Source organism: Paramormyrops kingsleyae, chromosome 11, assembly GCF_048594095.1.
Source record: "Paramormyrops kingsleyae isolate MSU_618 chromosome 11, PKINGS_0.4, whole genome shotgun sequence".
Classification (NCBI taxonomy): domain Eukaryota; kingdom Metazoa; phylum Chordata; class Actinopteri; order Osteoglossiformes; family Mormyridae; genus Paramormyrops; species Paramormyrops kingsleyae.
In genome coordinates this window covers 19,574,528-19,587,928 of record NC_132807.1, presented here as the reverse complement: position 1 = coordinate 19,587,928, position 13,401 = coordinate 19,574,528, and the positions used below count along the sequence as shown (strand labels likewise).

The 13,401-nt window shown below is 41.7% G+C and overlaps 1 protein-coding gene across 1 annotated transcript; it reads left to right on the top strand.

Moving 5' to 3' along the window:
* The first annotated feature begins 4,141 nt into the window (after positions 1-4,141).
* On the top strand, positions 4,142-8,756 carry pop4 (POP4 homolog, ribonuclease P/MRP subunit). The gene is made up of 7 exons (XM_023815987.2): positions 4,142-4,284; positions 4,564-4,616; positions 4,964-5,193; positions 5,694-5,771; positions 5,936-5,997; positions 6,126-6,227; positions 8,180-8,756. The coding sequence occupies exons 1-7, from the start codon at positions 4,278-4,280 to the stop codon at positions 8,314-8,316; spliced, it is 669 nt and encodes a 222-aa protein (XP_023671755.1). The 5' UTR covers positions 4,142-4,277; the 3' UTR covers positions 8,317-8,756.
* The last annotated feature ends 4,645 nt before the right edge of the window (positions 8,757-13,401 follow it).

Below are 13,401 nucleotides of genomic sequence, written 5' to 3'. Positions count from 1 at the left end.
ACAAATACAATTTGCAGCATTATGCACTTTTTGTTTGTGTAAACATTAAAGTAATAGCACAGCCAATAGCATCCATTAACATATGAAAACCATATCAAATGTGAGTTAGCATGAAAATACTCCAGAGCGCTGTCAAGTTTTCAAAACACGGTAATTCACCAAAATTATAACGATAACTGAAGTTGGAAATGGTAATACCAACTGTTGGGAATTTTACTGTGGTTTACCGTGAAACTAGTAACTATTTCACCCTTAGTGTTTAGCTGTAGTGACATTCAAACTACTGCCCCACTGCTGAGGAATAATCTGTGCGATCGGCAATGTGTCTGAGTGCCTGTGACATAAGAGCGCAGGAAGCTGTTCTTGGCATTTAATTCCTCTCCACTGTGACATTTACGAAAGCTATCTCCTCACCAGGAAATCCAGAGAAACGTTAAAGAAGGGGTTAAGTTTCATCCAACCGCTGCTGTGATGTCATTTCTCTCTAGGAGATAAAAACCAAGATATTGCTGCAAACTTTCATGTCTCTTCTGGGTTCCATTTCCAAATGGTCATTTCCAGTCAATCTGAAATAATATTTCCAAAATTAAGCCCAAAGAAAAACAATATGGTTGGCTTTTAAAATATTAACAGTGCGTGAATTAATCTGGGTGGGGGGTGTTATTGCCTCCCATCCCTGGGACCAGGGTTTGAGTTTCCGCTACGGCTCTATGTGTGTGGAGTCTGCATGTTCTCCCCCTGTCATTGTGGGGTCTCCTCTGGGTTCTCTGGTTCCCCCTCCCCCCAGTCCAAAAACATACTGAGGTTAATTGGAGTTGCCACATTGCCCATAGGTGTGTGTGTGTGTGTGTGTGTGTGTGTGTGTGTGTGTTTGGCGCCCCATCCTGGGTTATTCTTTTCCTTGCACCTACAGGCTCCAGACCCCTCATGGACAGATGGATGAATTAAACCAGGTCGCACAGCTGACAACAACCCCCAGCTTCTTTTGTGGAATAACCAAAGCAGGTTTTCTGAAGATTGCTGGCTGTGAACGAGGGAGAGGAAAAGAGAAAGAGGAAACATAGAGATTGGAAAGATATAGCAGGTGTGGAGGAAGGAGAAGGAGAAGAGGAGGAGGGTCTCAGCTCTGGAGTAACATCCCATAATATGACTTCAGATCCTCTCCCTTACTCTCAGCTCAGCTAGTAAGAGAAGATGGACAGCCAATCAGCTGATAGAGGATCACATGGTGGGAACGGCGCCCTCACTTCCTGCTCCAGTCCGGCCCATTTACCCGAGAGCAGGAGCCCTTCAGGGCACCGGGGGCTTTACACAAAGGCTGCCAGGAGATATTGAAGGGTTTCACAAAGGATTTTTATATATTGGCCGAAATGACTAGTTTATGAGAGAGCGCTCCTGAAATAGCCACGTCATTTATATTTAAGGCTGGGAGAGCTTACTGCCCCGACGCGGAGTAAATGGGCACTTTTCCGAGGTGGGTGGTGGGTGCTGAGCCCCCACAGCGGGGGGGCTGAACTGGGTGAAAGAGGCCGCCGCTCTGTGTCGTACTAAAAGCGGGAGCATTCAGGCGCCCCCTCCTATTTGACGGATAGACTCCCCAGAGGAGTCGCGCGGGGTCACCGGCCTGGGCACCGCACCGGCTGCCCCCCCATTTCAACACGATAAAAATGAAAGAAAGGGAGGCGTGTTCAAGCGACCCTGCCACAAAACGGCACCGCAATTTTTAACATGCAATGGCCACTATTTACACCAGGATTACACATATAAACATTTGATCATGGAGAGGGGGGGGGCTTTTTCACACCCCTGTTCTCACTATAGTACCCCCCCACCAAAAAGACAAGAAAAAGTGGCAGCAAAGCCCCACAATTTTCCACTCGACTCAACATGTGTGATATCTGGATTGGAAGTGTGACACTGTAACTGTGTGTGTGTGTGTGTGTGTGTGTGTGTGTGTGTGTCCACAATGTTATTTTTCTTGGTCCCCACAAGGAGAAATTCGGTTTTATAAAAATCTGTCACTGCAGTCAGAAAACTAAAAAAAAATAAAAATACCAAGTTTGGTTACTTATGGTTAAGGTTAGGACTGGGTGGGGCTAAAAGTTGTCATTGTTGAATTAGGGTTTTTCCCATAGAAATGAATGGACGGTCCCCAAAAAGAGGAGTACAGGCCTGTGTGTGTGTGTGTGTGTGTGTGTGTGTGTGTGTGTGTGTGTCTGTTTGCATATTTAGAAATAGCAAATTGTACGTGAACCCAGGAAACATGTCACAAAGATGCATATGTAAATATACACAAAGCAAAAACATAAAGCCTTCTGGCTTCTAGCTGTTGGGCTTTGAGTAAGATGTGCACTGGAGTGTGTGTGTGTGTGTGTGTGTGTGTGTGTGCATGCATGTGAGCATCAAGGACCCCCTTCCTGTCTGGGGACCATGCATGATGTCATAAGGACCACATCAGGCACAGACAACTCCACAGTGCCTCTCAGAGCCGATGCGTCGCTGTGAGGGGGGGGGGGGGGGGGATTTAGGGCTGTACCCTCAGGGCTGGATTCAGGCATAGGCAAATCAGGCAGCTGCCTGGGGCCCAATCGACACAAGGGGCCCAGACAAAATCATGAAAAATATATATTATATTCATACATATAATTTAAAAATGAGTCATTACACAAAATAATTTTAAATCCAAAAACATGAAATGTTTTTGTGCAGCCAGAAAAAAGAAACGGCACAACTTCGACAGTGATCTGGATCTATATTCAACTGTATTCTTCTATTCATCTTTGCTAGCTAACCGTGCTTTCGAGTGCTGCCAAAAAAAAAAGAAAAAAACGTGAAGCAGAGGAAAGAAACAACAGAGGAGTGCAAATGGAGAAATTTCTCTCCCCTGTCACTGCGGAAACAAGCAGTGATTAGGCTAACAGTTTGCATTCAACCCTGTCTGCAGAGAGCTCTACAAGCAGAGTCAACATTACCTCAGAAGCTAATGAGGTAGGTGAGCTAATGGTAGAGGTGAGGTTAGAGCAGGCGTCTCTGTACGATGATGACAGGAGGGGGCAAAAAATATTGTCTGCCTAGTGTTCTATGACGACTTAAGCCGGCCTGTCTACCCTTTAACTGCTTCTCTGCAGCCTGGATTAGTTGCAACTATAATGCAGTTTTGTTGAAGGTTCAATTTATGAAGTGTAGAGCAGCAGGAAAGACGTGTAAGTGTGCACTGTTGTACACAGTCACTGGTAAACTGCCGAGCTCTCGAAAACATTTGGGGTGTCTGATGTCCGTCAGCAGTTATGTGAATATGTCAGTCTTGTCAGAGAAAGAAAGCTGCTTCACATGCAGGCTGTCTGTGACCTTTTAACTTGCGTCTCCCCGCATTGTCATTGAAATGAGACGTCATGATTGCTTTCCCTGTTGACCGAAATTTCATCCAAAAACATTTACATTTCCTATCCTACCCTCAGACTGCAGTCACTAAAGTTTAGTGAAACACTGCCCTCTCCTGGGTACACAGCAGCCATTTTATTAGGTAATTGTTTTATCCCCAGAACCGCTTCTAGGATAGATGAGCTGTGTATTCAGAAAATCCATCCCGCACACTGCTGTTGACTGAGTTCTTATTTTTGCCATTGTGACCTTCCCGTTAGCTTTAATGAGTCTGGCCATTCTCTCCTGACCTCCCTCATTAACAAGGTTTTTCCACAGCATTTCCTGTGACCTATAGACACTACTGATGACAGTCCCAAGAAGGGTCTGCTGGAGACAACATATATATGTAAATTGCAACACTATGCACCTTTTAGTTTTTATGATACTTTTGGAATACTGAAATCCCAACCTTGTTCTAAGATATGTTCTGGTGAACCGCTAGAGATTTTGGGCTCCATGAACACATACCGTATCACATCAAATTGGACCCTCAAAGCCAGATCAATCTAGTTATGTTCCAAATTTATTACGGCCCATGTCATTTTATATTATATATACCCACACACACACGGCCTCTGTCATTATACACATACAGACACTTGCTACAGCATACTCTCAAGAACCACCCATGATACCTCCCGCAGCCACAGATGCTGGGACATGTGCGTTTCAGCGTGTTGATTTTCTCCGTACTCCAAGTCGCTAGGTGGCAGTATGTTAACGACATTCAACAGGATAAAACGAATAGAACTAAGATCGATTGCTCAGGTCTTGAGTGTATTTAGCGCCATTGAGCTGCTCGTGCGGCGTGTTTGTGTTTTTAAATCGTGACGGATTGCTTATACTACAGAGACATGGAAAGTAAGTTCAGCGAGTGGATATTCTATGCGAATTTGCATTTCCCGGTTGCAAGATGTTTAAGAACGGGGGCAGTGGAAACATGTCTTTGATTTAAAGCTGATGCAGAGATCCCGCTTAGCATCCACCAGGACCTGCTAAATCATTGCAGCTGTAAATGTCTTGGATGTATCTTTTCATAAGCGAAGTATTAGGTCGCACATAACTCACTTTGATTAAACACTCGAAGCAGAAATTGATTTGGTCTATCTTCTTATTAGCTGTATGTTTTTGTCTTTGCAGAAAATGTTCATTCAAAGTTACCTCAAGATCTGGGTAAACTTCTTGGAGTGCAGGTGAACCATTTTGTGCTTTTATGAATTCCTGTTATTTGCAAAGCTGTGGATTATAAAGATGGCAATTTAGAAGCACGTAAGTGTTTCCTTAATGCTAGATTTGTCCAAACTCCCTAAGTGCCGTATATAAGTAGGGACGCAATCGGAAATGTTTTAGCCCCTTTAAATCCCTGCCATCGCCTTGCATTTAGCTTCGTTTGTCGAACTTGCGTTGTTTCTTTCATTTTCAAACTTCAGTTTAAGATATGGTGTCTACGACATTATGTAAGATGTCCGTTTTATTAACCGATTCGGTGCTGAAAGCGGGGAAGATTTGTCTTTTAGTAATGCCATTAAAACTTACAAAGTCTCAGGATGAGAGAAATGCAGAAGCTTTCACCAGCACCTTCCTGAAGAAGAGCCTGCCGAGCATGGGGCCCGAGGCCATCCAGCAGGCTCTGCTGCACAAGGCGGTGGTGCTGGAGTACCAGCACAAGCGGACGGGGACGGGGACGCGGAAGCGGGCGCGGGCGCGGGGCCTGGCGGCCAGGCAGCGGAGAGAACTCAGCCTGTTTCAGCTCAAGCCGGAGCACCAGAAGTTTGTCAACCTCTTTTACTAATTAGTCTTTTGTGCGATTGAAATGGCAGTCGTCGTTTTTTTCCCCCTTTTGCTTGTATATGGAAATACATTGTTGCTGAAACCAAGCAGTGCAGAAATTTGGCTATAGTGGTATTCGGTTGAATCTTAGGTGGATTTTTACATTAAGTGCTCCCTGATGTTTACCTGACAAGGCAGAGATACTGCTGAAGTACAAATCGGGAACAAATACATCGCTACTGAAGATGAAAGATGCATCATGAGTCATTAATGATGAACAAATGAGATCAGTATTTAACTTGCTCCTTCAGTAGTTAACAAAGGTTTACACAATTATCTGATATAGTAACTAGTAATTACTTGAGGTAAAAGATTCATTAATGACGAATTAACATGAGATCAGAATTTATCTAAGACATAGTTTGTGGTTAATACATAAGTATGGGTATATTATTTGTGCCCTGTCAAGTAAAGCGTTACCATTTTATATTTCTTAACAGGTATGAGCTCTTTGTACCTTTACATGAGCTCTGGAAGCAGTACATCCGTGATCTGTGCAATGGGTTAAAACCAGAAAGGTAATGTGAGGTTTTATTGAGAAAAATACGTTTTTAAAGTAAAATGCTTAAGTTTCACAGTTTTTTTTCCCAGCTATATATTATTCCGTGACCTTGTGCTTATATGCTGTTGAATTATTAGCATAAATGCACATCCTCATCCTGACTCCCCAAATGTCTTTCAGTAACCCTCAGATGATCCAGACCAAGCTTCTAAAGGCAGATTTCCATGGCGCCATTATATCAGGTAGGAAAGACATTTTGGTTCACAATGTGTTTTCAGTTCTTCTCATAATCAGAATCTCCGCAGCACCGGGATGGTGGAAATAATCGTGGTTCTTTTTAAAACTCTTATTGGGACTGCTGTTGTTGTAGTGGTGCGGTCCAAATGTCCATCGTACGTGGGGGCCACTGGGATCCTGGTGCAAGAACTGAAGCATGTGTTTAAAATAATTACCAAGGAAGACAAACTAAAAGGTAGGTTGGGGGGAGCTGCTACTGGATAGAGTGCCAGGAACGGGGGGGGGGGGGGGGTCTTCACATGGCACCTATGAATAAAATACAGTGGAGATCAAGGTTGGAGGACAATATATGAACACTTGATTTTCCTGAAATATTAACATTGCTCGAGATTTGAAGGAGTATTCGCTGTGGGTATATCATTGTTCTACTAGCATGTTTTACAAAGTAATCAAGGCACTTCAACAATAAACCTTTGTCTTGCATGCAGTGATCAAAATTAGAGAACAATAACCGTTGTAGCCGAAAAGATCGCAATTCAAATTTTGAGAGGGTTACAGCCTTTATTAATTCCTTGTTTTTAATGACTTCAGCTCATTTACGCCAGCAGGACGTCACTAGTTTCTCACACTGCTCTGGTTTGATCTTGTCCCATTCTTCTTCCAGTCCCTGCTGCACTTTGGTCACTGTCGTGGGGTTCTTAGTCATAACTTTGTTGTCACAGATTTTCCAAAGATTCTCGATCACATTTAGATCTGGACTCTGGGCAGGCCATTTCGTTATTTCAATGTTGTTAACGTCCAGGAACTGCTTTACCCATTGTGCAGTGTGACGGGGGTGTTGTCTTGCATGAATATTGCAGGCGAATTAGGAGATGCTCGCTGTGAAGGAATCGCATGTTGCTGCAGGATGCAGGAGGTTCTAATAAACATTTGCAGTCAGCCTGTTACAGGCCCAGCTCCTGCTGCAGAAGACGTCCCCCAAACCATGATGCTTCCTCCTCCAAATTCAGCTGGCTTCTTTACGTACTTTGGGTCTCTCCCTAGATTGATGTGCATAATGTTTCTCATCAGACCCAAATAAATTAAACTTGCTCTCATCACTAAATGAATGCTGGACAAATTGTCCACTGTCCGCACAACATGCTCCTCAGAAAAGCTTAGTCCAGCATTTTGATTCTTTCTTCTGAGGAGAGGCTTGTTCACTGCAGAGTGCGCTTTCAAATCTTAAACGGTGAGAAGCTGTATGCCAAAACAGATGCTTCACCGTATTCAGTGTTAAACTGACGAGCAATTCCAGCACAAGACTGATCCCCGATAGTGAATCTCCACATTATCCTGTGCTGTTGTGCAAGGGCGTAACTTTGGTGTGAACATTGGGTGGGTTTGCCGTCTCCACCCACTTAGGGGGAGACATGATTATTGTGGGGGTTGTATTAGCCAGTTATGATTATTGGGGGGGGGTTACAACAACCCATGCCCCCCCCCCCCCCTGTAATTTATGCCCATGCTCTCCTGCATTTGTCTAACATGGATAATCTGCATTTTTGGTGGACTGAAACGAATTGGTGTCGTTGTACAGCTGCAATATTCTACAAATCTCAGCTTTGAAACAACCAGCTTCTCTTGCAGTGGCTGAAAGGGTTAATCCCTTTGGACCTGCTGTCGCAGCCTTCCGGTCACCCTAGAGCGTCTTTCCACCGTGCAGAGTGGTTGAGTGCCACCAGTTAAATAGGGCTTGTTATAATTAGCACCAGGTGCCAAATTAACACCAATAACTGGGAGGTTTCTGAGAGTGTTTTCTAATTTAGATCAGGATTCTTCAAAATTCTCATTTAAGTGTTTTTATATTGTGTTTCACAATATATTTAAATTATGAAATATGCTTACAAATCTGGCCTTTTCCAGTCGGGGTAACTTCAAATGGGTACAAGCAATGATGTCAAATTAGGAAATTGTCGGTTCTCTAATTTTGACCTCCACTGTATCATTGCGAATAGTGCATGTCGAAAACTTTTGAATGATGACTTCATCCTGTGGCCCCTCCTTCAGTGGTCACTTAATTACCCAGAATGCACTAGTTTCTTGCACGCAAAACACCATCTTCCTGCGCACACACAGATGTTTCATGTGGGGGGGGATTTCAAGCTGAAATCTGCGAAGCCCATTGTATGTCTGTCTGTTCCACAGTCATCCCTAAGCGCAACAGCGTCTTCAGTGTGGAGGTCGATGGCTTTGTGTCCCACATCTACGGGACCAAGTTTCAGCTGAGGTCCAGTGAGCGCTCAGCCAAGAAGTTTAAAGCCAAAGGAACGATTGACCTCTAGTTGTGTTTGTGTGAAAGAGAAACTTTTGTTTTTTTTTTTATAAGGATTGTAGGTTCATTCCTTTGTGCTGTCATTCTCCAGACTTTTGTCCTTATTTTCAATTCCAGTCTTTGTGAAGATGACAACCAGAGATGACTAGTCTTTTTGAAACACGTACAAAGTTTTGTGAATATCCCTAACTTATTTTGAGTGACTTTGTAAATATGTACTGTCACGTTGTTTTATGTTTTGGATTGTAAGCTTTCCTTTCAATCGTTTGATAGGAAGCTGCAGTAAGAATTGCATCCACAAGGGGGCGGGTAAAACGGCAGTATCAGCCAGGCATTGTTTTTTTTTTTTTTTTGGGGAGCCAAGTACGACCCAGTAAAACTTGATCTGTGAGTATGCAGCTGTACCATTGGTGTGTTTCATTTTCATAAAGGAATTGACGTACATGTTTATACGAGTCTGTTTGCCCATGCATCTTCTAACTACTGTTGATCAGGGTCATTTTGGGGTCTGGAACATATTCAAATCTGCAATGTTTTTTTTATGTATATTTTGACCCAAATAACATTGAAAAACGTGTGTGTGTGATATCTGATACACCAGTTATCGCTGGTTAACCTTTGGTTTTCAAAATGCAACTGAAATGATTTGCATAGTATTGCTTGTATTTTAGATTGTTTTAAGTCGTTTTGCAACATTTTTCTGTGTATTATAGGCCAAACACTATTTTTCCCAGTATTTTTAGATTGCATAGTAGCCCAAAAAGCTGTTTCTGTCCCTATTTAGACAGAGACGTACTTTGCATTTTCCACAGTAGACATGTGGACCTGCCTGTGCAATTCTCGCATCTCTGGCTTGTTTCCCATGTTGATGCCGTCCTCTCGCACAGTGAGGTGCAGCAGTGGTTTGTCTTTTCCATGGAGGCGTTACTTACTGGTTGTTTGAGAGGACAGTGGTCTGCCACACCGGATCTTGCATCTACTATTTGTACTTCTGCATGTATCTCCTCCACACTTTCACCTCTCATATCTTCATCACTACTGTCTGAACCTTCTGCAGGAGGTACTGCCTTAGCAGTCCATTCCTCATCACTCCCACCGTCATCTCCCTTCTCCAACTGCTCCATGTCACATGTACTTCCATCCAGCATCATAGTCAAAATATCCTCAACACTTTTTTTTTTTTTGGCCATCTGAAGATACCAAAATAATACAAGCAAACATTGTTACATTGATATCTCAATGGGCACCTGACAACTATGGTTACATCTTACATTCCACTCTGTCTAAGGAGATCATTTCAATCATAATTGAGTAATATAATTATTGTATTGTGATGCATATAAAATGTACATGGCATTGAAAAATGAGGTATAAAGAAGAACGATTCAGCCATAACATCTCGTAAATCTGTATTTCAACCTTTTTTGAGCCACGGCACATTTTTTACATTGAAAAAAAATCCCACAGTACACCACCAACCAAAAATGTTACAAAATGACACTGTAGCCTAGTAATGACAAAATAGTCTCTCAATTTATTTATACTCACTCAGTGTGAAACCTGAGCCTGTTTGGATGAACACAAAGCTGATATCCTGGCAGGAACTGAAGACAGACACATGAAGCTCTTCCTCAACAGCTCTCGGTCTCTCTTTGTTTTTAGTTTTTATATGAGTCTGGCTTGAAAAACTCAGCTCACACAGATATGTTGTGGAAAATGGGAGTAATGCAGTGATCCCCCGCTTATTGTGGAAGTTACATTAAATGGGAGTAATGCAGTGATCCCCCGCTTGTTGTGGAAGTTACGTTCCACAGCCATCAGAGATAGGTGAAAATATGCAATATAGAAAGACCATGTAAACATTTTTTTTATAGTTTAAGCTTTAAAACACCCCTCCCACACATGTGATATGTGGATGTCGGACTAAGGATATGAGTAACATAAAACTAATAATAATAATAATAATATGTAATGTATACGATGTATGTGATTCCATTTTAACGATGGCTTTATTCTGAGGTCATGCCACCCTCTTTCCTGTTTGACTAAAGGAAAGTGATGCAGTGGCTCATATTCTTTTCATCCTTCTTGATGTATCGTACCGTCGATTCACTCAAGCCATAATGGCGAGCGACGTCTGCGTAATGCTTTCCTTCCTGAAGCATATCCAGGGGTTTTACCTTCTCCTGAATGGTCAAGGTCTTCCTCTGGAGCTTAGGCTCACTACTACCAGAAGGCTTAGAAGATGCAGGATGCTTGGGAGCCATCGTAGGGCCAAAAAAACTGAAACAATCGGACCACAAGCAAGATACGCGATAGGCAGAGAACTGCGACAGGTCAGGGAAAAATCCACGATATAGCAGGGGCGCGGTAGCTGAACCACTGTATAGCAGGGGATCACTGTAATGTTGAAATATAGCTTTGTTTTTTTAGAATACATCACTATTACAGCCCAGACACTCGAGAATGGCATATTATTTGCAAATAATAATACATTTTTTAGACCAATTAAGTGAAATTGGATAATTTGCTATGGCACACCTTACAATCGTAAATAACGGCAGTATCATATTTGATACAGATTTTCAACATTGAATGAAATATTGAGAAAACATGAGTTGTTTTAGTTCTGAAGACTCACTTTAAATTATAGGCAACAATTTAAAAGGTTTACTTATCGTAACCGTTCCAGAAATAGCCAATATTTCCCCATGAGATGAATGCTGGTCACATGATGTCTTGGAATCTGCTATTAAAAATGCCCTTTACCATCTGTAGAACATGGTCCATCCACCAGAGGGCAAATGACGTCATATCGTATACAACAGGCATTTGGTGAAAGCAGCATTTCACATAGAGGTCTCGGAAACTTATGTAGTAAATATGATACATATGACATTATAGGGTTAAACATTTTATCCTCCAGAGCTTGTACCTTATACCAGGTAAAATGTGTAATTATAAAATGACATCTTATAGTTTGGGCCTTTGGTATGTAGGCTGACTGCTTTTATTAGATGTTTGCCAATAGGTTCTATGTTTACCTACCAACCAGCATGGAAGGACACCAGAAAGACCACATTCCTCTCCTGTTACTCTCATACCTGTGGCAGGTTACCTACGCACACAAATTGCTATTGTCCGCGTCTGAGAATAGGGGGTTAATTACATGGGGAAGTACAGAAGATTTAAATCTTACACCACATCAGTGTCAATTCTGTGAAATATCTTAATTTGCAGTCGTGGGATTTTGTTGTCAAATGTTGTAGTCTACAATATAATTTTCTGGTCTTTTCTTATCTTTGTATGTCCTGTAGTTGATGACCTTCGTGGGGGATTTTGACAGTCCTTCGGCAAGCACCATTTAACAAGGACTGTAACATGCTTAAGAATAAAGTTTCACATAATTAGAGAATAAACTGTGGTTTGTCTCAATCCTCCTGCTGAAACTCAGAAAGTCGGCTCCTATCACTTAAACCGTGTCAGCCATGTAAAAGTAGCCTATATAGGTATAATGACATATGGGGCTGCATTAATGTGAGCCACCTGTACAATAAATCTTTTGGAAAACTCCAGGACTGTGATGCCAAATAACAGCTAACATTACACAGGGCTTAAGTCACTTTTTAGTAGAATAACTGCTGGTCAGTCTGTACTGAGAAACGTGTGGTATTTCCCCATTGTGTAGTGGGCACAGACAGCGGCTTGCATGTGAACGAGGCCGATCGAGCAGTGGTGAAAATAAAAAGGGAAATGACGGAATCGTGGATGCGTTAGTCACGTATATGTGATACAACCTAAGGGAAGTGAAGGGGGGTCTGCATCTCACATTACTGTGGGGCCAAAAAGCCGCAAGACCACGGGGAGCCATTGTTGAGATAAAAAATAGACCAAGATCGCAAAGTCTGGTTTTGCTGAAGTAGAGTCATCAAAATGTCTTTTTGCCACCATGAGAATGAAAATATCAATGGCTTACATTTGTTTGTAAATGAAGAACTGTTATGTCATATACAACATATGGACTTTGTCATTGAAATTTTTTTAATTCAGTTCAGATATTTAAATTATAGGTCAGTTGGTTTTTAGGAAGTATATTGTCTGGCAGTGGACCTGGTGAACCTGGTGATGTTTAATGAGGTGACATGAATCATTATCTCTGCATCAATCGTAGTGTGTGTCAGGGTCAACATGATCATTTCTGATATCAGCAATTCAGTTGCAACTAGTAAAAAATAAGTTTTAACTAGTTAAAACATCAATTTCTGATATCAGGAATTCAACTATAGCTAGTTATAATTCAAACTGAATTAGTACTAGTTACAATTGAATTCCTGATATCAGAAACTGGATTTTCTAGCACCTAAAATGTTATTTCTGATATCGACAAGGTGGCATTTTGATTAGTTAAAACTGTATTCCTGATATCAGAAACTGGCATTCTAACTAGTTCAAATTCCAAATCCTGTTGAAATAAAAGAGAAAAACGTTTTGAATCTCATTAGCTAAAATATCATTTCTGATATCAAGAACTGGATTTTAACTAGTTAAAAGTTAATTTCCGACATCAATAATATGCACTTTTTCTGGTTAAAGTCGAATTTCTGGTATCAGAAATACACATTTTAACCATTTACAATTTAATTTCTGATGTTAAGGAGTTGATTGTAACTAGCTATGAGGGAAATTGTAATATTTTATAGAAATGAATTAAAGGGCCGGCCAGGACCGTATGGTGTTTGCTTGAAATCTGGCGCATCGGTCGCTCCTTTTTTGGCTTCGGAGCCGGTGAGGACAGCTGAGTGACGTAAGAGCCGAAAATGGGGGAAAAAATAGTCAGTCGAGGATCTACTTTAAAATTGATCTTTTAAAAATGCAAATGAATGACATCAACAGGGGCCAACAAAATATCCATTTCATATGGACATTTTGATTAAAATGCAATTTTACTACGGACATGGTATTTAAACACGTAGTGTACATAGTGTTTTTTTCCTTCTCATTCAAAATGAACCATGTCACGAACACGTTTGCCCGCGACGGACAGGCTGACGATCCCTGGACATCAATGACCTGCATTCTTAAAACGATTGTACGC

Bases quoted from the DNA above. Each gene is read 5' to 3' on its own strand.
- pop4 (XM_023815987.2), top strand. The intron at 5,194-5,693 runs GTTTGTCAACCT...ATTTCTTAACAG, and splicing joins CTCAAGCCGGAGCACCAGAA to GTATGAGCTCTTTGTACCTT. The intron at 5,772-5,935 runs GTAATGTGAGGT...AATGTCTTTCAG, and splicing joins AATGGGTTAAAACCAGAAAG to TAACCCTCAGATGATCCAGA.